This window comes from Macaca nemestrina, chromosome 2 (assembly GCF_043159975.1).
Source record: "Macaca nemestrina isolate mMacNem1 chromosome 2, mMacNem.hap1, whole genome shotgun sequence".
In the NCBI taxonomy this organism is placed as follows: Eukaryota; Metazoa; Chordata; class Mammalia; order Primates; family Cercopithecidae; genus Macaca; species Macaca nemestrina.
The window spans coordinates 30688189-30714682 of NC_092126.1; the positions used below are offsets into that span (position 1 = coordinate 30688189).

At 34.2% G+C, this 26494-nt stretch overlaps 1 protein-coding gene across 1 annotated transcript in view; it reads left to right on the top strand.

Annotated features, from left to right (window-relative positions):
- Window positions 1-26494, top strand: part of LOC105465802 (TBC1 domain family member 5) — a 570286-nt gene that overhangs the window by 336857 nt on the left and 206935 nt on the right. The window contains exons 12-15 of the mRNA XM_011714415.3: window positions 5110-5198; window positions 6969-7019; window positions 7115-7184; window positions 9396-9568. Coding sequence (XP_011712717.1) covers window positions 5110-5198; window positions 6969-7019; window positions 7115-7184; window positions 9396-9568 — 383 coding nt within the window. The remainder of the gene's footprint in view (window positions 1-5109; window positions 5199-6968; window positions 7020-7114; window positions 7185-9395; window positions 9569-26494) is intronic.

The window sequence follows — 26494 nt, forward strand, 5'->3', positions numbered from 1 at the left end:
GGGACTCGCAAGCAAGGTAGGCTCATCTACAAGTCAGATAAAAAGTCAAAAGACTAAAAACAAACCAAAAAGGAGACTGGGGGAAAAAAATCTGTTAGTGTAGAATTCTTTTGGAAGCAAATAGCAGAAGACCCCATTTAAAATGACTTTAAACTGTAAGGAGATTGTTAACACGCTTCACGTGAAGTGTGGGAGTAAATGGTTCTGCTGCATTAGTTCATTAGCTTAAAATCTCTATCAAAAATTCCAGGATTTTGTTTTTCTGCTCTCTTTTCATTATATTGGCTTTTGTTGTGAACCTTATCTCTTTGTTATTTCCTCTTTTCCTTTAAATACTTGAAAATACCCCACAGTAAAAGACTTGATGATAGTGAATCAAATCAGGATAAAATTATTCCAAATTACTCGTCTGTTTTCCAATTTTTTTAGAGAAAGAAAAAATAGATTAAGGAGTCTTATAATAATGGAAACGAGTTCTATGGACAAGGAATAAAAACATAATAACTGTACACTCCATCTACCATTTGTGATGTATGTGACCCACTGCGTTTGTATGGAAGACTACACAGTCATATGGAAGATATGTTCTTGATCCATTAAGACAAAAATCTATCAGTTACTGAATAAGAAAGTATTATTAACTTACTCCTGGGTGTCATTTTAAAATATTTAATTACTCCTTGTATGTGTTTAAAATCCTATAGATTTTTTACAGAAAAATAATACCTTGCTGTAGAAGGACTGAATATTTAGCCAGATCAAATTTAAGAAAAGAACCTTAAGTTTCATCACAAGCTGTTAAAGCTATTATTTTGTACTAGGTGACACCCCGTTTAACATCGACCATATTGTTAATAGTTATGGGATTTTATTGAATTAATGAGACTGTTATCATGTAGTAGAATGTCTTGCTGAGTTAATTGAAATTGCCGAGATTATATAAATGGTATTAATGAACTTTGACTGCCTGATGCCTTAGCTTTAATAAAGACTTGCTTGGTGGGCTAAATGAACACAGGCAGATAAAAGAACAGGTTCTATTTTGTGAACCTACAGGCTGTTGATGAAGAAAACTTTGTTACCTTTATTTTCAACTGGCATGAGTTTGGAGTGCAGTGACTACTAACAATCCAGCAGGGATAAAAGCTTTTAAGCAGGCAGAAATGCTGACAATATAGGTGGAAGCAAAATACACATTTTGGGAACCAGAAGCATACTGTCAATACATTATTTTTTATTATGCTTTGTCAAATTTAAAGCATATTGAATTCATGATTATTATTTCTGGTATTTCTCTTTTCTTTTAAAGATGTCTATGTAATTGCCATTTGTAATTGTTAAACAGGTTTTACTAGTCTTGAATTGATATAAATGTCTTTTAAGTATTTGAAAAAAAAAAATCCCTACTTTAGATGAAAGTCAAAACTGAACTTGTAAAATAGTTTTTAATGGTATTCAAAAGACTCTTAACTTCCATTCTGCCAAGAACACCTTTATTTATTGATTTGAAATATGATTTAATGCTATTCTTTTTTTCATATTGTAGTTCAGCTTTTTTCACTATGTGGATATATTAAGTGGTAGATATTGCATTCATTCAGTCAATAGGTAGTGATTACTTTCTTTGTGCTGGGCCTGTGGTAGGATCTGGATGTGTATACACACACACACACACACACACACACACACACACACAAAATCACAGTTGTACAGTGTCCATTCTTACCTACAGTACAGTACAGTACAGTAGTTCACGCTTTCCTGCAGTTTCACTTTCTGTGGTTTCAGTTACCTGCAGCCAGCCATCATCCAAAAACAGTTGAGTACAGTATAATAAAATATTATGAGAGAGAGAGAGACCACAATCATATAATATTGTTACACTATATTGTTACAGTTGTTCTATTTTTATTAATTGTTGTTAATCTTAGTGTGCCTAATTTATAATCTTTAATTTAAATCATAATTTTAATACCTTTGTCATACACGTGTATATATAAAAACAGCATGGTATATGTAGTTTTCAGTACTATTTACAGTTTTAGGCATCTACTGTAAGGTCTTAGAATATATCTCCTGCACATAATGGAGGACTACTGTATAGTCATTTCTGTGCTTATTTTATAATTTTGTTCCTTTCTCTCTAGACTACAAGCTCCATCAATGTTAGGAACTTGCCCACTTCATTCACTTTTGTGTCCACAGCAAATACAGGCATTTAATAGTTTTTGCAATAAGTGAATGATGAATTATGTTTGAACAAATGGAGAATCTAGACAGAGTGGTGTCACAGAAACTAGAGGGAAGAGAATATTTGAAGTTGGGAAGATTCATTTAGACAAGAAGTCTTTCTTATTAAACTAGCCATAACTTGTTTTAAAATATATTTTGGGTGAAAAGCACTCTTTATTTCAAAAAGGTATCCCACTGACAGCAAAGAAAGAAAACTTCATGATAAACCTAGCAAGCACTACACAGTTCTGCAGATTTTTGGATTAGAAAATCTGATGTTCTTAAAAATACTCTCCTCAAGTTAATTTCAATGCAATGCCAATAAAAATTTTAATGTTTTGTTTACCATTTTGTTTAACCTAAATGGTATGACACAACCTGTAATAAAAAAGAATCATCAAGATAAGTTTGAAAAAAGAAAAGGAGTAGAAAATAGGAAATATTCTAATATTTTAAAGGTTGAATCTTTATAATGGTACAATTATTGTTAATAATATACAAACCAATGTACTAGAGTAAAATCCTGGAAAAAATGTAAGCTAAATATTTATTTTTTTACTAAATATGGCATTTCAGAACTCTGGGGAGAAGATGAGTTATTCAACTTATCGAGTAGATTGAATTTATTGAAGATGAAATGATTAATCAGTAAATTGGTATAATTCTTTTGGAGAAAAACATACTTATTTTTATGGCAAAAACTAAACTTATATCAGTTGAGCGAAGAATTAACTGGGGGGAAAAAAAGGCAACTGTATTCTTCCCTAATCTCAACATGAGGAAGGTCTTATAGACATGAAGGCAAAATAGAAACCATGAAGAATTATTTATTGTATTGACCAAAGTGTATAATGTCAGTATAATATATCATAGAAATCAAAAGTAAGACTAATGATAAGCATGGTAAAATGTTTGTAACAACAATTAGAAAGGGTTAATATCTTTAATTGGTATAGAACTATTAGACATCACCAAGGAAAGGAAACACTTCATCAGGAGAAAAAGGGCAATTTATTAAGTAAAAACGTTCAATAAAATTTTGGGGTTCAATCTTGCTAGCATTTAAATAAACTATAACAATTTAACTGTGAAAGTTGACAAAATTTTTAAAAACACTCTGAATATAGGTGAGGATGTGTGAGAGAGTGATTTTTATATTCTTCACTGAGAGAATTCTTTCTGGAGACAGCTTAATGGTATACATCCTACCAGATGTTAACACATATTTTTACCCCTTTACCCTGAAATTCTACTTCCAAGGACTTTAATTCTGGAGAAATCATGAGAAATAGGCAAAAAAAGATCTCAAGGATATCTACTGAAGTTTTAAATTTATTTCTTAAGTTTTGTTTTTTGGCTGGCCTCCCTCCCTTTATCATTTTTTTTATTTTTGTTTTTGCTTTTCCATACTTTTCTATTGATATAATACTTATTATTTTAATGATTAAAATTACAGCACTTTCTTTTTGGAGTAACTTGAGACCATTCCAAGAGAATAAACCCCTCATGATTTTTAAAGCAGAGTTGGTAATGCTCAATGTCATTTTTCTAGGTGTCTAACATGTTATCTGAAAGATTTTTTTCAAGGTTTGTTTAATAAGGAGTTGGTTACCTATAAAGATTGAAATGATACGTGGTAATTCGTCCTAAATCACAAGTAAATTGTCAATGCATCATAAATTGTTTTGTAAAAATATAACTAAGTATTTTTAATTCAAAGTAGTGATAACTTATATATGAAGTCTGAAAAAGTTAACTTGCATATTATCTTTATGATAACAATTGGCTTTCTAAGAATAGTATACTACTACTAGACTGTGCAGAGGACTATGTGACTCTGTTCATCCAATATACGAAGCCATCTCTAATTCTACTAGCAAAAGATTTATCTCCTTTCTGCTTTCATATTGCCTCTAAAAGTAGTATTTTGTCTTGTCTTTTTATAAAAGAGCATCCCTAGTTACTAAGCAAAAGGAAAGTAGTAATTTGCTCGCTTTAAGAGACAGGAAAAATAATAATCTATTTTAACTTGCTGAAATGTTTTTTGATGCTTAAGGGGGAAAGAAATCTCAATTAGCAAAGGTAGTCATAATGTGGAATACCGTATGTCACCAGAATAATGGATCAGTAATAGATTTTTATAGTACCCTTTTAAGGACAGCTTAGTAACTATTATGCCTTTTTGTTTCTATACCTATTTTTGGTGAAAACCAATATAAGGAGGAAAATCGTATTGGTGAGATCATTAAATAAATTGAAATTAACCTTATAGTTGAAGTAGACAGGAAAAAATTATGGTAGTTTTCTGATTAAACATGTTAAATCCTATTTTAACAAGTTTATTTTCTGTCATACCTTCTTAAGGTTGTTTTTTTTATTATCCAACATTTCTAGCTGGCTGACTTCAGTGCTTCCTAAATCTACAGACATCCTAATTTTGAGCCATTATATAATGAAAACATTGGATATAATTTCCTTAGGTCTACAGTTCTTAGTTGCCCTTCTTACTGCAGATCTTAACACTGTAGCTCATGATTATAATTTGCATAAATGAAATTCATATTTATGAGTACAGATCTTGAAGCAACTGACAGGTGCAAGGTTATCTACCATGCCAATTTATTGTTTGTCATGTCATTTAAAAGAGAACTGCTCTCCATGTTTTAAAGAAGAATACCTGCGGTGGTTGAATTAGAATCAAATTCTAAAAGTAGATAAAAATCTTATCTTGTAGCTTTCCATATTTACGTGTTTCTATATTATACAGAAATTTTGCTAGTGGGAATTGGTTTGAAGAAGTATTTAACTGAGTTTATGCTGTCCACTAATGGACCCTGAGTATCCATCTCTTTCATTTGTCTGGCTCTTTCATTTCAGGGTATGCACGAGCTGTTAGCACCTATAGTCTTTGTCCTTCACTGTGACCACCAAGCTTTTCTACATGCCAGTGAGTCTGCACAGCCCAGGCAAGTTGTTGTTTTTTTAAATATGAGTTCCATCTGTTTTTTAGTCCCCACTGTAACCTTTGTTTTTGAAACCTCAAAATCTTTTAAATGGAAGGTACTTACAAGTTGTATAAGTTGTAAACATTTGATTGTGTTTCTTGTGGTTAATTGTTAATTCTACTTAATAGTTGTTAGGACAGTTTAGCTGTAGGGCAAATTTGGAATAATAAATGTCTTTGGAAATCTTGATTCTCAATCTAAAGGAAGACATGTAACTAATGGATCAAGAATGGAACATTTTTGTTGTAATCACAGAAGTTCTAATAATTGATATCCATATATATCATCCTTTAATGATCCCTTTTTCACTCCAAGCTGAATAAGACTTTATATATGAGATTATCTCTCCTCATCAGGTTTGACTTAGCTTAATAAGTAAGGGAGCAGAGCCACAAAGAACCTCCCTCTGTAAATAAGCAAAATTGCTTCTCAAATTTTTAAGATATATTCATTTATTCTTTCCTGCATATAACTTTTGTAATTGGATTCAACTTAGGCTAAGTGTTAGAATTCAATTTTCTAACTAAGATACCCTAACTTTGGGGCCTTCAGAAAATAATTTTGGAAATGGAGGGGTCTAGTACTGTCAGCTTGTGTCCAGGAGGATTCATCAGGTCAGCCCATCTATATGCAGTAAATGGAAAACTCACAGATAACATTTCACATATCTGATTATAAGATCTTTATTAATCAAATATAGCCATACATTTTGCTGAGCATATATTCAGGCTTTTGTTAAATTAACTTTTGTCTACTAGTTTATAGATTAGTATTTTCAAGTTTCCTTGAAGCTTTGCTAATTTTACTGAGTTTTTATGTTTATCTTGACAAGAGTATAACCATATCTAACTTGCTTTCACTTCAGTTATTCTAAAATGTAATCATGAAGTTAGCATTAGGATCCTGTTTTAATGCCTTTTTTTTTTTGAGACGGAGTCTCGCTCTGTAGCTGTGCTGGAGTGCAGCAGCGCTATCTCAGCTCACTGCAATCTCCGCCTCCCAGGTCCAAGCGATTCTCCTGCCTCAGACTCCTGAGTAGCTGGGACTACAGGCAGGCACCACCTCGCCCAGCTAGTTTTTGTATTTTTAGTAGAGATGGGGTTTCACCATCTTGGCCAGGATGGTCTTGATATCTTGACCTAATGATCCGCCCGCCTCAGCGTCCCAAAGCATTGGGATTACAGGTGTGAGCCACCGTGCCTCACCTGCCAGTTTTTTTTTTTTAACATGTGAATGTATTCTTCAGACAGCAACTCTTTAAAAAATGTGCATGTAGAATATAATTTACAAGAAAAGATAGGTGATTGAAAATAGCTTTTAAATGTGTTGGACATGCTTCTTCAGCTGATTCAATCTGTTAAAAAATAAAATAAATGCTTAAGAGGTGTTGTCACTGATAAATTGATGTTAAAACGAAAATAAATCCAGTTAAAGAAAATAAATCAATGTTTTGATATTGCATATTTGACCAGTAACTATACTGTCACATTCTATATTTATTTGAATAATTAGGTAGTTCATTGTGGCATAGACAAGGCAGCTGATTTGTTTTTGATCTTTATAGAAAGAAAGCATATCATTTATTAATGGCGTTGCTCTTTTCATAAAAAAAAGACTAATTTTTTTCATTTACACATTATGTGAAAGTTGTCTTACATAGAATAAGGCAAACTCTGCATCTTTAATTATTCAAAAATTACACATTTTGATTGCTTGTATTGCTTTTTTAAGTGAGGAAATGAAAACTCTCTTGAACCCTGAGTATCTGGAACATGATGCCTAGTAAGTACAAAAACTTTCTTTGTTTTATTTTTTTATACCGTGATTATTTTAATGAAAGTTAAACCTAGCATTGTGTTATTTTGTTTTATTTTTAGTGCAGTATTCTCACAACTTATGGAAACTGCTGAACCTTGGTTTTCAACTTTTGAGCATGATGGTCAGAAGGTAAATCTTATAGTACAGATCTTTTCAGTGTATGCGATGGAGCAAATGCTTTAAATAAATAACAACATGTAACCAAAGAATAGTATATAGCCCTTATTATTGCTATAACCAAAATGAAATTACCTATGGAATAAGATTGAGCCTGGGGATTTAAGTATATTTCTAATCATATTGGCAGATACACAAAGGCAATGTGAAAATTTCATATAAATACATTTTTATATGTGTGTGTATGAATCAAGCAGCATAATAAGTGCTTAGTTAAAAAATTATTATAATCTTTCTCTTGCTACCCTAGTGAGTTGGTATACACATTATTACTGAAGTGCATAGGTAAAACCTATATCAAATAGGTTGTTTTGCTTTTACCACTGCATTGCTATTGAATTCATACATTTAGCATCAATATTCCTTACTCTTACTCTTATTCTTATTTTTAACTATATTTTTAATTTTTATATAATTCACATAGCACAACATGTACCTATTAAACTCTTAATGGTTTTTAGTATATTTACAGGATTGGGCAAACATCGCTGCTATCTAATTCCAAAACTTTTTTTAATCACCTAAAAAAATCCTGCATGTCCATTAACAGTCACTCTCCATTTCCCTATTCCTACATGCCCTGACATCACTAATATACTTTCTGTCTCTATGGACTTGCTGATTCTGGATATTTCATATAAGTGGAATCATATACTGCTATTTGTGATTGACTCCTTTCACTTAGCATAATGTTTTCAGTGTTCATTCATATTGTGGCATGTACCAGTATTTCTTTTTATGCCTGAATAATATTGCATTATATAGATATACCATATTTTGTTTATCCATACATCAGTCAATGGACATTTCGGTTATTTTCACTTTTGGCTATTGTGAATAACTTTGAACATTTATATACAAGCTTTGTATGAACATGTGTTCACTTACCTTGTTATATACCTACAAGTGGAATTGCTGAGTTAACTATATTTCTAAACTAACCCTTCTGCTATCTTAGTGATCATTATGGTTGTCTCATTATATTACACAATATTGGAAAAGTCACAAATTCTTCTGGCAATGGATACTGTTAAAGAATTTGGCATATTGTTTCCAGTATGGTTTATTTCCTTTATATTGGTATAATTGATTGCATTCTGGTTAGAAACCATTATTACTCAGTCACTTCATTCCATCTCTTAAAAAATGAGATAGGTAATCGATGTTTTTCATGCCTTTGGCCAGCTCAGAGGTTGGCATCCTATTGCCTGTAGGTCAAATTTGGCCTGCCATCTGTTTTTATACATCTTATGAGTTAAGAATGGTTTTCACATTTTTAAATGGTTAGAAAACTGTCAAAAGAAGAATAGTATTTTGGAACATGTGAAAAGAATATGAAATTTAAGCTTCCATGCCCTTAAATAAAATGTTTTGGAACACTGTCATTCCTATTTGTTTACTTATTGTCTGTGGCTGCATGGTCCTTACAGTGGCAGAGTTGCAGCACAGACTGTATGACTTGTAAAGCCTAAAATATTTACTCTCTGGCTCTTTACAGGGAAAGTTTGTTGACCCCTACACTAGGTGATAAAGTGTTTCTTCATATACCAACATGTTATATTCTGAAAGGGTTGTTGAAGGTAAAAAGCTACTGTAAGCATATTTGGCAAACTACTTTATATTTTTGGAATAATAACCTTTTGTTCTTGGCAAGTTATGTAATGAAGTCATAGACTTACATGAATATCAAAATTTTGAGCAGAGTATTTGAACACATTTAAATATTGGTCATTTCTTATAGTGGCCATTTTGTGTTTTATAACTGAGTCACGCCAGTTGAGAAACTCAGTGACTAAACTGTGAGGGTTATCAGTTCTTGATTTTACCTACTTGTACTGATATTACTGAGTCAGCTTTATAAAAGTGGCTTAGGCAAAACAAAGACATTCATTTTATCAAGGAACATAATAGATGTGACTTTTGAACAGTCATCTTAATTACTCACATATATGAATGAATAATATATTCCTAAAAAGTATTTCTAGTGAATCCCTTTTTCATCTTCCTATTATAATTATTGCATGGTGCTTTCACCTTTTTTAAAGAATGAGTAGTAGGCAGATAATAAGACTTCTTGTTTAAACTGTTGTTGATAAAGAATGACATCCATATATTTATTACTTTCATATTTAAATAATACATGTTCAATTTTTCTGTTTTTAGGGGAAAGAAACACTGATGACTCCCATTCCCTTTGCTAGACCACAAGATTTAGGGCCAACAGTTGCTATTGTCACTAAAGTCAACCAGATCCAGGATCATCTACTGAAGAAGCATGATATTGAGCTTTACATGCACTTGAACAGACTAGAAATTGCACCACAGATATATGGGTTGTAAGTATTAAAGTTTTTTTGTTTGTTTGTTTGTTTGTTTTTTGAGACAGAGTCTCACTCTTCCACCCATGCCAGAGTGCAGTGATCTTGGCTCACTGCAAACTCTGCCCCCTGGGCTCAAGTGATCCTCCCACCTCAGCCTCCCTAGTAGCAGGTACCACAAGCACATTCTACCAAGCCCAGCTAAGTTTTTGTATTTTTTATAGACAGGGTTTCACCATGTTGGCCAGACTCCCCTTGAACTCCTGAGCTTGCCTCTGCCTCCCAAAGTGCTGGGATTACAGATATGAGCCATTGCGCCCAGCCTAAAGTTTAAATTTCAACTACATCAAATTATATAGTAGTTTCTAATGATATGTAAATTTCTGTGTGTCTCGGATCCTTAAAAGTAAAAATAAAAACTGTTCCATCTCCATTTCATTTCACATCTCTTTTGCATGCCTATATGCATGCTCAGTGCTTATCACTTTCACGTATGTATGGTATCTCATCTAATACTCCCTGTAATACCAACCCTGTAAATTGGGTATTATTCCTTTATTAGAGATGAAGCAGCTAAGGCTCAGATTTAGTTTACACATATTACACAGTGAAATCGTAACTCAAAGCCATAATTATTTAGGATTGGCTACATAATTTGCAGAGCCCAGTGCAAAAGAAAGATGCAGGGCCCCTTCGAAGAAATTAGTAAGAATTTCAAACTGGTAACAGCAGATCATTAAACCAAGCTTTCCAAGAAGTTGCATGAATCATACATGCATGGAGCCAGCCCCAATCCTAACAATACTATAAAATGTTCATGTTCTTTCCATTATATCATGTGATCATCTTTTGCTTTACCCTTAGAGGTAGATTCCTGTGAGTAAGATAGATGCCTGTCTCAGGGACCATAATGTATTAATTTTCTTCAGCCACATAACTTCTGTAACATGTCATAGCAGAACAGGGAGATGGTCACTCCTTAGGGGTGCGTGTATACGTGTGTGTGTGTGTGTGTGTGTGTGTGTGTGTGTGTGTATTTTTTCAGTGGCTTGTAAGGTGTGCATGCAAATTAAAAAATAGTGATTTTAGTAAATATGAATTATCTGTGTAGTGCTACAGACAAGGGTTCTTTATATTGAAATAGTAGAACATTTATATGTAGTGCTATGCAGTTTCTTGGTAGATACTTTATGTAAAGCTTGACTCTCCATTAGGTAGAACATGCAAAATTGAGACAATTTTTTATTGAGGTGTGTATAGTAGATGCTCAATAAATGTGAATTCATTATTTGAATTGCAGGGAATCTCAAACAAGTCACCCACAGCCAGAGCTGTTTATTTAACCCAGAAAAGAGAATAAATTAGTATTTTATTTATGTCCTCATTTTGCACAGAGTCTTTCATGAATAATAACTTTCAGCTGTTTTTCTTCTCTGGAAGCCCTGAACTATGACTGAAGAAGTCTGCTTTTCTGTTTGAATGCTGCATGTTTTCCTTTTTCTTACTTTAGCTTGACCTCATCATTGAGAGCTGCTTCATTATTCCCACTGGAAATGAGAAAATTGTGTGTGACATGTGGTACTGGGCAGCAGTGCAGGTTATTAATGAATTGCTACGTACATTTGAAAGTCTAACTAATACGTTTGTGATTATAGACATAAAAATTTATTCGAAATAGCTAGTAACAAGGTCAGGAGTTAAATTTTATATTCCTCTCCACCGTGCAGTCAAATAATTGATATATCCAAATACAAAAGCACATTTTACACCCTCAAAACTTGCTTGCTAAGATCCAGAAATTGGTTTTAAACATTGGGGAAAGAAGTTGATGTTGAATGTGTTTATCATTTCTTTGAAATGCTTTATAATTTTTTGCCTTCTTGCCCAAACTGGTGCTTGATGTTGCAGTGGTGATGGCATGGGCTTGGGTGAAATAATTTATAACCAGAATGTTTCTGTTTCCTTTTCAGATGTTAGTTTCCTTCAGTTAGTTTCAGGGGCTAGTTTTATCTTTATCATAATAATTTATAGAATTTCTTCGACATTTTGACCAGTACCTTCCCATTAAAATCCCATGATCCATGACATAATTACTCTTAATCTTTCAAACATTATCGGCAATACTGAAAATACCAGGTCTTGGAATAATCATAGCTGCCTCATTTAGCTCATTATTTTTAAATAGAATCTCATCTGTATTTTTTTTAAGTATGTATTTTTAAATCTTTGAAGAATAGATCACTCGTCTCAACTGGCCTTTACATTTTATAATGCAAGGATTTTATTTGCCTATTTCACATATTAATTTGGTTTTGTTATTACTATTTATGGAGCACATGAAAGGCCGAAGTGCTTGAATTTTCTTATATCCCTAAGCCGTAATGCCATCTGTACTACCCATCTGTGTATTTTCTATTAATGACTATTGGAAACTTTGGGTCAAAAAACAGTGTAAGCCAGGCATAGTGGTACTTGCCTGTAATCCCACCATACTCAGGACTCTGAGGCAGGAGGATTGCTTGACCCAGGAGTTCAAGTCCAGCCTGGGCAACATAGCAAGACCCCCATCTCTAATAATAACAATAATAATAATACTGCAGTTAGAAGCATAGGCTCTGAAAAGAACAGCCTTTGTTTTTTCATCTGTGAAATGGAAATTAAAAATAATGCTACCTACTTCATAGGGTGCCTGTGAGAATTAAATCATAACATACAAAAACATGTCATGCTCCGTGTGTAGTATACATATAATGTATGTTTTGACATGCTTTTATTATCATTGTTTGTCATTACCATTACTTAATTAGAATGTCATGGCTATGTAAATATGATGTCCTGTGTGAATCATTAGTTAGCCCTTCCAACTCTGTCTTTGCCTTTTTTTTTTTTCTTTTCACTAAAGCCTATGTATTTCTCTTACCTGCAAACTTATAACAGCCATCTTTTAGACCACTGTTTTCTAAAGTGATGCTATAGAAATTGGGAGTAAACTTTTAGAAATGGTCATATAGTTTGGCAGAATAATTTTATGTTCTAGAATTTAATATTATAGTTTTGTATCTAATGGAAATGAAGTAAAATATCTCATTCTATATCACACAAATATCTTAATCTAAGTAATTGCTGTGCTACTGTTTATTCGTGTTGGAAGAAAATTGTTAATTTAGTTTTACATTCAGAATTAATACTTGAAAATACAGTCAGTGGTTTGAGTAAATATCACCAAGGGGCAGATGTAAAATTATCTCTTTTTAGTTTATGAAACTGTTTTCTCAGATTACATAATAATTCATAATTGTGTCATCTAAAGTCATCTAAAGTGTACTTTTGCATGCCAGATATTTTGTAGAATTTTGATTTCCAAACAAAACAAATTTTTTGTGAAGTAAAATGTTTCAAGAAAATTATAAATTATAGTAAAAATAAAAAATAAAATAAAAATAAATAAAAGTAAAATATTAGAACTTATAGTAAAAATGTCAATAATGAATGAGCCAATAGCAAAATGTTACCATTACCAGCAGCTTGTATGGAAAGAGGAGTAAATCATAAATATATATTTATATGGGGGGAAAGTGTTAGCAAGATTAAATTAAGCCCCATGTAGAGTCCAGATTTCTGTTTTTAGTCAAAATTTTTAACAGTTGCGTGGGACATAAAATTACTTAAATCTAGTCTGTATTATTGTTATAACTGTCACTAAATTTTGCAATTATTTTTAAAACCAGTTTTTCCAAGAGAATATATGTTAATATCTCCTGAGGTGGGAGATGTGCCGTAAGTATGTACATTTGCTGCATTTTGCTAATAGATGTACTTAACAAAATTAGAATTCACGAATAGTACAAAAATATTACTTGCACTAAAATTGGGTAATCTCATTCTAAATTAGATAATCTTAGTATTATATAAATTGATGACATTTATTTTGACATGTGAATAAGTCCACCTGAAATCTTGAATATTATATAACACCTTGCTTATTTAATGCTGTTACTTATATATTTAACTGTATTATCTTCTGGATGATTAAAAATTTTTTGTTAGCAAATGTTAAATCAGTTTACTACCTGTATTTTAGGTTAAATAAAATTAATCTGCAATTAAATGTTCAACTTAAGTGATTTTATAAAAAATATATCCTAAAGATAATTTATGCTATGTTTTTCATTAATTTTATGAAAGTTCCTTTTGTTGCACATAGACTAAAGTTTCTCTTGCTATAATTTGAGTAAATAATTAACATCTTTTTTCTCTTTTTTTTGAGAGGGGTGTCTTGCTCTATTGCCCAGGCTGGTGTGCAGTGGTGCAGTCTTGGCTCACTGCAGCTTCTGCCTCCTGGGTTCAAGCAATTATCCTGCCTCAACCTCCTGAGTAGTTAGGATTATAGGCACCCACCACCACACCTGGCTACTTTTGTATTTTCAGTAGAGATGAGGTTTCGCCACATTGGACAGGCAGGTCTCAAACTCCTGACCTTGAGTAATCTGCCCGCCTGGGCTTCCCAAAGTGCTGGGATTACAGGTGTGAGCCACTGCACCCATCTTAATATCTTGAGTTGTCTTTTGTTTGCCAATTATTGATTGGTGTTGCACTTTAAAAAAATTAGGTTCTATAAACCTGTCAATACATACTGACCAATTTCCAAAGTAAAATATTGACTGCATCATTTCCAGCTTTCCAAGGTAATTTTTTAAGAGTCATTTTTGTGCTATTTTTTAGTATGAGCATAAGAATGTCCTGATATTTCATCACTTAGGGATTATTTTTGTGCAAAAGCCTCTAAAATATTTGTGTTACCATTCTATCACTGATGACACGTCATGTTGTGAGTTCAAAAAACTCTAAATTAAAGCAGATTTATATAGAGATTCAGTGCTACTACAATATTCTTATAAAGAGACTAAAATTTGAAGTTTAACAGTTTTAGTAGGCCAGAATAACTGTTTTATTATCACTTTTAAATGTATTGAATCTGTAAATTTTTTACTATATTTTATACTTTGATATAAATAGAGTACATAATAGGCATCTGTGGGATATGCAATTAATGTCACTTTTGAGGAAAGACCCTCATAACACGCTTGGGCTTTGGCACTGTTAAATTATGAGCTCTTTACAACACTCATGGGATAAATTCCATATCCCCCAAATGCTTATTATACATCTTCCATGTCTATTTTCTATTATCTGGATTAGCAGTTGTTTTACCATGCAGTTTATTGTAATTTAATTGGGGAGATTCTTGGTTATTGATTACTAATCTGCCAAATTTTTGATATAATTTTAAAATATGTCATAGCATATTGGTTCTAACATATCATAGTATAATTACATTGAATGCCAAGTTGTTTTTTTTTTAACGTATATTTGAAGTATAAACCTATTGGTAAAAAAGTAACTCTCAGTCATCAGAAGTCAGTGTAATTATCAGCCTAAAAAATTATATCTCTCAACAGTTTAAGTAAAGAACTTCCTAAACACAGTTAACGATTGAGTTATTCCTTTTTTAATTAGCTTTATATTATACATTAAACATAATACATGAAATATGAAGGATTAGAAAGTGATGATCCAATGATAGCTTACTTTCATACATTACTGAATGTTTTCCCAGAATTATTCTTTTTCAGAAAGTTGGGGTTTTCCCCCTTCTACATGAAGAATTATCACTGATTAAGAATTATGGGGAAGAATAATTAAATATTTGAAATAATGACTCATAATTTATTATATTTATTATTTCCTGAGGGCTAGGCATTGTGCTAAAGGCTTTATCTTTTCTTTTTTTTTTGAAAGGGGGCGTCTCACTCTGTCACCCAGGCTGGAGTGCAGTGCTGTGATCTCAGCTCACTGCAGCCTCCATCTCCCAGGCTCAAGGGATCCTCCCACCTCAGCCTACCGAGTAGCTGGGACCACAGGCACCTGTCATCATGCCCAGCTAATTTTTTGTATTTTTGGTAAAGACAGGGTTTCACTATGTTGCCCAGGTTGATATCAAATTCCTAAGCTCAGGTGATCTGCCTGCCTTGGCCTCCCCAAGTGCTGGGATTACAGGTGTGAGCCACCACACCTGGCCAAAAGGCTTTATCTTATTTAACCTAATAACACATAGAAATAGATACTTTTATTATCCCTATTTTGTTGATGAGGAAATGAAGGACTTTAAAGCCTTATTTAGATTAAATAGCTACGAAGAAGCTGAGCCAGGCTTTGAACACTTGAGCTAATATTCACAGTTTAATTTGACTAGGACTATAAGTGTGGTAGAAAACTGAGACACCTGAAAGTTTTATGTGTCACATTGGGCCATGAGCCAAATTCAACTTCGCCAGATAGCAAAGACCCAGGCCAGGTACAAGGACCTGAATCAGAGGAGTCTTGTTAGTACTGATTAGAAACCAGCCTTATAAGGAAGGAATAGAAAATCAAGGACACTGGAGAGCCTAAAGTCCACAGCCATGCCCCAAATCAGGAATAAATGAACTCCAGATCTTTCACATAGTATGTGCCAGCAGCAAATGTATAGCTAAAATCATAAGCCATAGCCTAAGGCTTATATTTCCTTGTCAAAGTCCAATTCTGGCCTTATTTAAGTCAGACTACTTGATAAAAAAATAGGGAAGCTTGGGGATGGGGATCTGCTACTTTAATCTTAAACTTGACCTACAAAAAAAGAGTTAATTGATGAAGTGAGAGAAACAACCTTTACTGGCAAAGTGACCATGTATTTTAGCATAGTCAAAAGCCAAGAAGGAAAGGTTGGGCTGAGTTACGCATGCACTTGCTTAGGAAAGGTACCATCCACATGCCTTTCTAGATAAAAATACACTTTTCCCACTGAGAGGTGAACAAAAATCAATAATTCAAGCAAGAGGAAAGCAAGTGTAAGAGGACTACTGGAAAGCAATGTAACCAGTAAGATACGATTAAGGCTAAATAACTAAAAGCAATTGTCAAAAATAATCCTGTCAATAGCAGTGAAAATAATTTAAATCATTATTTGTATCTTAAGTCTACTTAATTCTAGTGATTAATTTAAAGATGGAAGGAAGTATAGAACTTTACATAATTCATCAGTACACATGAAATAAATATATTATTGATATTTCTAATCACTAAATAAACGTTTTAAAAAATGCTCATAAAAGATGTTTATGCAATAGGATTGTGACGATTAAATGAGAAAAATCATACAGAGTACAATACCTGACACACTGTAAGCACCCAATCAATGTTCATTGTTAATAATTTTTATGTGTTCAGTGCAAAATTCTTATTAATAAGGCTCATAATAAGTAGCAATAAGAAGAAAAAAGAAAATAACAAGATTATTTACAAAGGAAGCGTGAAAGATGATGACAAAACTATCAAATGTTAGTTATGGTACTCTACATAAATGCTTTAAAGTTACCTAATAAAAGGCAAAAATTATTGACTGGCTTGATAGACAATATCCAACTATATGCTTCTTAGAAGAGGCAGCTAAAACAAATTCAGATAGTTTGGTAAAAGGATTACAGGGACAGCAACTGTAATATCAAGATAATATACTTCAAAAAAAGCATTGAAAGAAACAGAATATCCTTGTATATTCATAAAACATTCAGTTCTTCATAGACATACAATAGCCTTGAATTTTGGTATGTAAAATCCATGACAGTAAGGAGTTTGTCTTATTCATTAATATATTTCAAATGCCTCCCTAAACTGAACCTGGCTTGTGGTAAACGCTCAGCAAATAATTTTTGAGTACATGAGAAGGTGGATGAATGGGAAGGAAAGAAAAACAAAAGAAGGAGAGATCACAAACCAGTAATACAAGGATCTGATTATTCAAAATATGATATGGTGAAAATTTTGTCGCTATTTTAAGGAACATCAAGTAATAAAAATGAAACAATTACAACTCTAAATAATTAGTAGAAAACATAAATGAATAACCTATCTTCCAATGCCAATAGATTTTGTAAGAATATCAGTGAAGACATTCTAGAGGGTAATCTGGAAATTTGACTACTTCAAAATTTCAGTCCAGAGTAGGGGTGGTGGTGCTGCCTGATTCTTGTATCATTCTTTGCTCAATTAAATTAAAAAAAAATTGAGTCAATAAAATTCAATGCAAATTTTTCCGTATAACTTTTAGGTTGATTTAAAAAATTTAACACACATGAAGAAATAATATAAAGAATAAAATACAAATTTTTATTTTTTATATATAAGGAGTCCTAAATATGGTAAGAAATCACTAATCCATTAAGTAGAACAATAAAATGAATCAACAAATCATAAGGAAAAGTTAACAATAACCAGTACATATAGTGAAAACTTTCAGCCATTCAAACATTTAAAGAAACAGAAATTAGGTGGCTCATGCTTATAATCCCAGCACTGAAAGCTTGTGGCGGGAAGATATCTTGAGGCCAGGAGTTTGAGATCACGCTGGGCAAGGTAGTGAGACCCTTGTAAAAAAAAAAAAAAAAAAAGAAAAAGGAAAACAAAGAAAAAATTAGCCAGGTATGGTGGTGCACACCTATAGTCCCAGAGACTTGTTCCTTTCTATGTTTATAGAAAGTACCAGCCACTGCAAAAACATGCCAAATTGTAAAGACCATCGACGCTAGGAAGAAACTGCATCAACTAATGAGCAAAATAACCACCTAACATCATAATGACAGGATCAAATTCACATATAACAATATTAACCTTAAAGGTAAATGGGCTAAATGCCCCAATTAAAAGACACAGACTGGCAAATAGGATAAAGAGTCAAGACCCATCAGTGTGCTATATTCAGGAGACCCATCTCACATGCAGAGACACACATATGCTCAAAATAAAGTGATGGAGGACGATCTACCAAGCAAATGGAAAACAAAAAAAGGCAGGGGTTGCTATCCTAGTCTCTAATAAAACAGACTTTAAACCAACGAAGATCAAAAGAGACAAAGAAGGCCATTACATAATGGTAAAGGGATCAATTCAACAAGAAGAGCTAACTGTCCTACATACATATACACACCCAATACAGGAACACCTAGATTCATAAAGCAAGTCCTTAGAGACTTACAAAGACTTACAAAATAAAAAAAGACTTACAAAGACTTACAAAATAATAATAATAAAAAGAAAACAAAAGGAAAGAAATACAAATTAAATAGCATAATATAATTTTCATTTAGATTGATAAAGATTAGAGAAAATTGTGCTCAATGTTGATATAATCATTTAGGAGGCAATTGGGAGGGTAAGTCAGAAGTCTGATCAATTGGATTCTTTGACTCATTTTACTTCTTATTTTTTCATTATACTTTATTTTCTAGGGTACGTGTGCACAATGTGCAGGTTTGTTACATATGTATACATGTGCCATGTTGGTATGCTGCACCCATTAACTCATCATTTACATTAGGTATATCTCCTAATGCTATCCCCCGCTCTGCCCCACCCCATGACAGGCCCCAGTGTGTGATGTTTTCCTTCCTGTGTCCAAGTGTTCTCATTGTTCAGTTCCCACCTATGAGTGAGAACATGCGGTGTTTGGTTTTTTGTCCTTGCGATAGTTTGCTGAGAATGATGCTTTCCAGCTTCATCCGTGTCCCTAAAAAGGACACAAACTCATCCTTTTTTATGGCTGCATAGTATTCCATGGTGTGTATGTGCCACATTTTGTTAATCCAGTCTATCATTGATGGACCTTTGGGTTGATTCCAAGTCTTCGCTATTGTGGATAGTGCTGCAATAAACATACATGTGCATGTGTCTTTATAGCAGCGTGATTTATAATCCTTTGGGTGTATACCCAGTAATGGGATGGCTGGGTCAAATGGTATTTCTAGTTCTAGATCCTTGAGGAATCACCACACTGTCTTCCACAGTGGTTGAACTAGTTCACAGTCCCACCAACAGTGTAAAAGTGTTCCTATTTCTCACCCTTTCCAGCACCTGTTGTTTCCTCCTCTGATTTTAGTTATTTCTTGCCTTCTGCTAGCTTTTGAATGTGTTTGCTCTTGCTTCTTTAATTCTTTTAATTGTAACATTAGGGTGTCAATTTTAGATCTTTCCTGCTTTCTCTTGTGGGCATTTAGTGCTATAAATTTCCCTCTACACACTGCTTTAAATGTGTCCTAGAGATTCTAGTGTGTTGTGTCTTTGTTCTCATTGGTTTCAAAGAACATCTTTATTTCTGCCTTCATTTCAATATTTACCCAGTAGTCATTCAGGAGCAGGTTGTTCAGTTTCCATGTAGTTGAGCGGTTTTGAGTAAGTTTCTTAATCCTGAGTTCTAGTTTGATTGCACTGTGGTCTGAGAGACAGTTTGTTATAATTTCTCTTCTTTTACATTTGCTGAGCAGTGCTTTACTTCCAACTATGTGGTCAGTTTTGGAATAAGTGCAGTGTGGTGCTGAGAAGAATGTATATTCTGTTGATTTGGAGTGGAGAGTTCTGTAGATGTCTATTAGGTCCTCTTGGTGCAGAGCTGAGTTCAGTTCCTGGATATCCTTGTTAACTTTCTGTTTCGTCGATCTGTCTAATGTGGACAGTGGGGTGTTAAAGTCTCCCATTATTATTGCATGGGAGTCTAAGTCTCTTTGTAAGTCTCTAAGGACTTGCTTTATGAATCTAGGTGTTCCTGTATTGGGTGTGTATATGTATGTAGGACAGTTAGCTCTTCTTGTTGAATTGATCCCTTTACCATTATGTAATGGCCTTCTTTGTCTCTTTTGATCTTCGTTGGTTTAAAGTCTGTTTTATTAGAGACTAGGATAGCAACCCCTGCCTTTTTTTGTTTTCCATTTGCTTGGTAGATCGTCCTCCATCACTTTATTTTGAGCATATGTGTGTCTCTGCATGTGAGATGGGTCTCCTGAATATAGCACACTGATGGGTCTTGACTCTTTATCCTATTTGCCAGTCTGTGTCTTTTAATTGGGGCATTTAGCCCATTTACCTTTAAGGTTAATATTGTTATATGTGAATTTGATCCTGTCATTATGATGTTAGGTGGTTATTTTGCTCATTAGTTGATGCAGTTTCTTCCTAGCGTCGATGGTCTTTACAATTTGGCATGTTTTTGCAGTGGCTGGTACTAGTTGTTCTTTTCTATGTTTATTGCTTCCTTCAGGGTCTCTTGTAGGGCAGGCCTGGTGGTGACAAAATCTCTAAGCTTTTGCTTGTCTGTAAAGGATTTTATTTCTCCTTCACTTATGAAGCTTAGTTTGGCTGGATATGAAATTCTGGGTTGAAAATTCTTTTCTTTAAGAATGTTGACTATTGGCCCCCACTCTCTTCTGGCTTGGAGAGTTTCTGCTGAGAGATCTGCTGTTAGTCTGATGGGCTTCCCTTTGTGGGTAACCCGACCTTTCTCTCTGGCTGCCCTTAACATTTTTTCCTTCATTTCAACTTTGGTGAATCTGACAATTGTGTGTCTTGGAGTTACTCTTCTTAAGAAGTATCTTTGTGGCATTCTCTGTATTTCCTGAATTTGAATGTTGGCCTGCCTTGCTAGGTTGGGGAAGTTCTCCTGGATGATATCCTGCAGAGTGTTTTCCACCTTGGTTGCATTCTCCCTGTCACTTTCAGGCACACCAATCAGACGTAGATTTGGTTTTTTCACATAGTCCCATATTTCTTGGAGGCTTTGTTCGTTTCTTTTTACTCTTTTTTCTCTAAACTTCCCGCTTCATTTCATTCAATCACTTCAATCACTGATACCCTTTCTTCCAGTTGATCAAATCGGCTAATGAAGCTTGTGCATTCGTCACATAGTTCTCGTGCTGTGGTTTTCAGCTCCATCAGGTCATTTAAGGACTTGTCTATACTGATTATTCTAGTTAGCCATTCGTCTAATCTTTTTTCAAGGTTTTTAGCTTCTTTGTGATGGATTCGAACTCTCCTTTAGGTCAGAGAAGTTTGATCGTCTGAAGCCTTCATCTCTCAACTCATCAAAGTTATTCTCTGGCCAGCTTTGTTCTGTTGCTGGCAAGGAGCTGCGTTCCTTTGGAGGGGGAGAGGCGCTCTGAGTTTTAGAATTTTCAGCTTTTCTGCTCTTTTTTTCCCCCTATCTTTGTGGTTTTATCTAACTTTGGTCTTTGATGATGGTGACGTACAAATGGGGTTTTATTGTAGATGTCCTTTCTGTTTGTTAATTTTCCTTTTAACAGTCAGGACCCTCAGCTGCAGGTCTGTTGGAGTTTTCTGGAGGTCCACTCCAGACCCTGTGTGCCTGGATATCAGCAGCAGAGGCTGCAGAACAGCAAATATTGCTGGACAGCAAATGTTGCTGCCTGATCGTTCCTCTGGAAGCTTTGTCTCAGAGGCGTACCCGGCCGTGTGGGGTGTCAGTCTGCCCCTATGGGGGTTGCCTCCCAGTTAGGCTACTTGCAGGTCAGGGACCCACTTGAGGAGGCAGTCTGTCTGTTCTCAGATCTCAAACTCCGTGCTGGGAGAACCACTACTCTCTTCAAAGCTGTCAGATGGGGACATTTAAGTCTGCAGAGGTTTCTGCTGCCTTTTGTTCAGCTATGCCCTGCCCCTAGAGGTGGAGTCTACAGAGGCAGGTAGACCTCTTTGAGCTGTGGCGGGCTTCCCCCAGTTCGAGCTTCTAGGCTGCTTTGTTTACCTACTGAGGCCTCAGCAATGACAGGCACCCTTCCCCTAGCCTCAATGCCACCTTGCAGTTCCATCTCAGACTGCCATGCTAGCAATGAGCGAGGCTCTGTGGGCGTGGGACCCTCGAGCCTGGCACGGGATGTTATCTCCTGGTGTGCCGTTTGCTAAGACCCTTGGAAAAGTGCAGTATTAGGGTGGGAGTGACCCAATTTTCTGGGTGCCATCTGTCACAGCTTCCTTTCACTAGGAAAGGGAATTCCCTGACCCCTTGTGCTTCCCAGGTGAGGCGATGCCTCGCCCTGCTTTGGCTCACGCTCGGTGGGCTGCACCCACTGCCCTGCACCCACTGTCCAACAAGCCCCAGTAAGATGAACTAGGTACCTCAGCTGGAAATGCAGAAATCACCCATTTTCTGCGTTGCTCACGCTGGGAGCTGTATAGACTGGAGTTGTTTCTATTAGGCCGTCTTGCCAGAAGTCTTCCATAATTTTACTTTTAAACATATAAACATATTAAGTGCATCAGTACAATAAAAGTCCACGTATAAATATGTTTATCACAGTGTTTTTTTATGACATGAAATGAGAAATAATACATTTCCAATAATAGGGTAAATAATAATAGAGGAAATATTATGCCAAGAACTTGGAAAAGGAAAAGTAAACTCAAAAGCAGAAGGCAGGAAATAATAAATATGAGTTTAAACTGATATAATTGAAAACAATAACCGAGAAAATAAATGAAATAAGTTGTTTCTTTGAAAAGGTCAATTAAATTGACAGACACTAGGAAGACTGACAGAAAAAAAGGGAGAAAGGAAATGAATTTGGCTATAAAAGGGCATAGAAAGGATCCTTGTGGTAATGGAACATATCTGTGTTATAACTGTATCATGGTAGTGACATTGAACTATAGTTTTGCAGGATGTTACCATTGGGGGAAACTACTGGGTACTGAGGAGCTCTTTGTATTATTTCTTTTTTTTTTTTTTTTTTTTGAGACGGAGTCTCGCTCTGCCGCCCAGGCTGGAGCGCAGTAGCCGGATCTCAGGTCACTGCAAGCTCCGCCTCCCGGGTTTACGCCGTTCTCCTGCCTCAGCCTCCTGAGTAGCTGGGACTACAGGCGCCTGACACCTCGCCAGGCTAGTTTTTTGTATTTTTTTTAGTAGAGATGGGGTTTCACCCTGTTAGCCGGGATGGTCTCCATCTCTTGACCTCGTGATCCACGCATCTCAGCCTCCCAAAGTGCTGGGATTACAGGCTTGAGCCACCGCGCCTGGCCTGTATTATTTCTTACAACTGTATGTGAATATACAACTATGTTAAAATAAATAGTTTAATTAAAATAATGTCAGGGCCTTGTGCGGTGGCTCATGCCTATAATTCCAGCACTTTGGGAGGCCAAGGCGGGCAGATCACTTGAGGCCTAGAGTTCAAGACAAGTCTGGCCAACATGCTGAAACCCCATCTCTACTAAACGTACAAAACTTAGTCATGCGAGGTGGCACATGCCTGTAATCTCAGCTACTTGGGAGGCTGAGGCCTGAGAACCTCTTAAATTCTGGAGGTGGAGGTTGCAGTGAGCCAAGATGGTGCCACTGCATTCCAGCCTGGACAACAGAGTGAGACTAAAAAAAAAAAAAAGTCTACGTATCTTACATCTTTTTCCCTTTTTGAATAAATTGGGGTTATTTTCTTAGTATTGAGTTTTGACAGTTCTTTATTCTGGATACAAGTCTATTATCAGATTTGAGATTTGTGTTTGCAAATGTCCCCCCAATCTGAACCTTGTCATTTAATTTCTCGTGTCTTTCTTAGAGCAAATACTTAATTTTGTTGAAACTTAATTTATCAACTTTTTCTTTTATGGAGATTGTTTTTTGTGTCACATATAAGAACTCTGCCCAATCCAAGTCATACACATTATGTTTTATGTTTCATAGTTTGATATATTATATTTAGATTTATGCTTTATTTTGGCATAATTTTTTATGTAAGGTAAAAGGTATTGGTCAACTTTTTTTCTTTTTTAAATATGAATATCCAATTATTTCAGAACCATTTGTGGAAAGACTATCCTTTCTCCATTGAATTGCCTTTACACCTTTGTTGAAGATCAGTTAGTTTTATCTGGCTACAAGTTTATCAATAAAATTCATCTTTTTCAAGAACCAGTTTTAGGTTTGATTAATTTTATCTCCCTTTCTCTTTTTCTTTCTATTTTTAGTGTCATTAGTTGAAGCTCTTTTCCTTTTACTTACATTTGTTTTATTTTCCTCTTCCAAGTTGTTGAAGATAGGAAGTCAGATTATTGACTTTAGATCTTTCTTCTTTTTAAGTATGTTTTTATTGCTCTAAGTTACTTCCTAAGCACTGGTTTAGTTGCATTCCTAAAATTTGGGTTGCTATATTTTTATTTTTCTTCATGGGTTATTTACAAGTGTGTTGCTTAATTTCCAAATATTGGAGGATTATTCAGATATCTTTTAAAAATGTATTATTAAATTCTCTTATGATCCAAAAACATGATTTTTGTATGATTTTTAAGCCTATTTTTTAGCTCTAAATATAGTAGAGGTTGGAGAATATTTCTTGTGCACATGAAAAGATTGTTTATTCTACTATTGTTGAATGGAATATTCTATAAATGTCAGGTCAAATTGGTTGATTATGTTGGTTAGGTCTTCCATATTTTTGCTCTTTTTCTGTCTGCTTGTTCTATCTCTAACTATAATTGTAAATTTTTAAATTTCTGAATCTAAATCTACTTTAAAATGACCAGACATGTGGGATTAATAATGAACCATCCAAAATTCTTACCCAGTGCAAATAGCACTGTTTAAAAAAAAAACATCAGGCAACTCAGCTTTTGCTTTCATGTTTTTGTTTACCGGTACTTTTCACACACAGGAAATAGCATTCCAGTCATGTAAATAGTTACATAGAGACTTGATTGTGAAACTTTTAAATATAATGGACATATGAGGTTTGAGAAACCAGTGATTTCCAATTTGGTCTTGGTATGCTGTAGCTGAAGGACTATCACATATATATTTGGAAATGCAATTTTAAACATAGACTAGGATGTCTCTTTTTGTTTCTTCCAAAAATGCTGCCCACCCTTTGAAATTTCTTTCAATTAAATCACTTCTTTCACTGGTGTTTTGGAACCTAGTAAATATGTGGGACTAATGAAAGCAACCAAAAAACAAATGATGTCTTATTTATTCAACGCATTTGAATAGTTTTAATACTTCCAAAATATTTAGCTTCTAACGAGAAGTATTTACAATGAGTTTTAAAATACTTCCAAAATATATAACATAGAAGAAATTTTAATCATAATTTTAACTCTGCAACTAAGACTTTATTTTTAAATTTGTATTTATTAGGACAGTTTATTAAAGATTACCATGCATAATATGTTTCCAAATTTTTGTAAATATGTCACTAAATTCATAGTTTTAAAAATGTATATTTCTAAATAAGAATCGGGGTGATTGAAACACAAAACATGCTAGATACCCAAACTGATGTGCTGAAAACTGATAGGCCAAAATAGTTCATGATAGAACATACCCTCACCTCAGCTATATTTGCCATTCTAGGTATATATATAAAAAGATACTAAAAATCCTTTCTTTTGGTTGTATATCTTAAACAACACAACCCTTTGCCAATCCCAGTCTTAAAGTCACTATCAACTTCAGGTTATATCAACATTCTCTAAGGAAAGCCCGATAAAATTGTGACTTTATAGTTGTTGTGATTCTTTGAACATAAGTATACAGGAAAAACAAATATTTAATATTACCCCAAAACTTTATAATTACAAAATACCATCTAACACGGGTCAGGAAAAATAAAACTTTCCCAGAAATACATTTAGTCAGAGTTGTTTTTAAATCACAGTAAAACTAAGGAATGCCTTCTTTAAGCTATGTGGTTTAATAACAGTGATAATACTTTAAAACTGATGTTGTCTTCCAGTCTGTTAGTTGGCAGAATACATTTAGTTTGGAAAGAAAGTAATTTCTACCCTCCAATCAAAAGTGTAGGTTCTAAAGCTTGAAGGAGAATTTTTCAGGACTTACTAGGAAATAATAGTTAAATGTGGGTAAAAAATCCTAGAATTAAGTTAATCTTTAACATTCTGATTTCTCTCCATTTCTTATCCTTGGATTTTTTATTTCATGGGTCTCTGTTTTTCCATTCTCCAACTCTTTCAATAACCAAGTAACCTAGAGGCAAATTAAATATCTAGAGCTAATTGCTCTAATAAGCTCTTTTATATTGCCATATGGTAATTTATGTATGATATCATATTCCATTA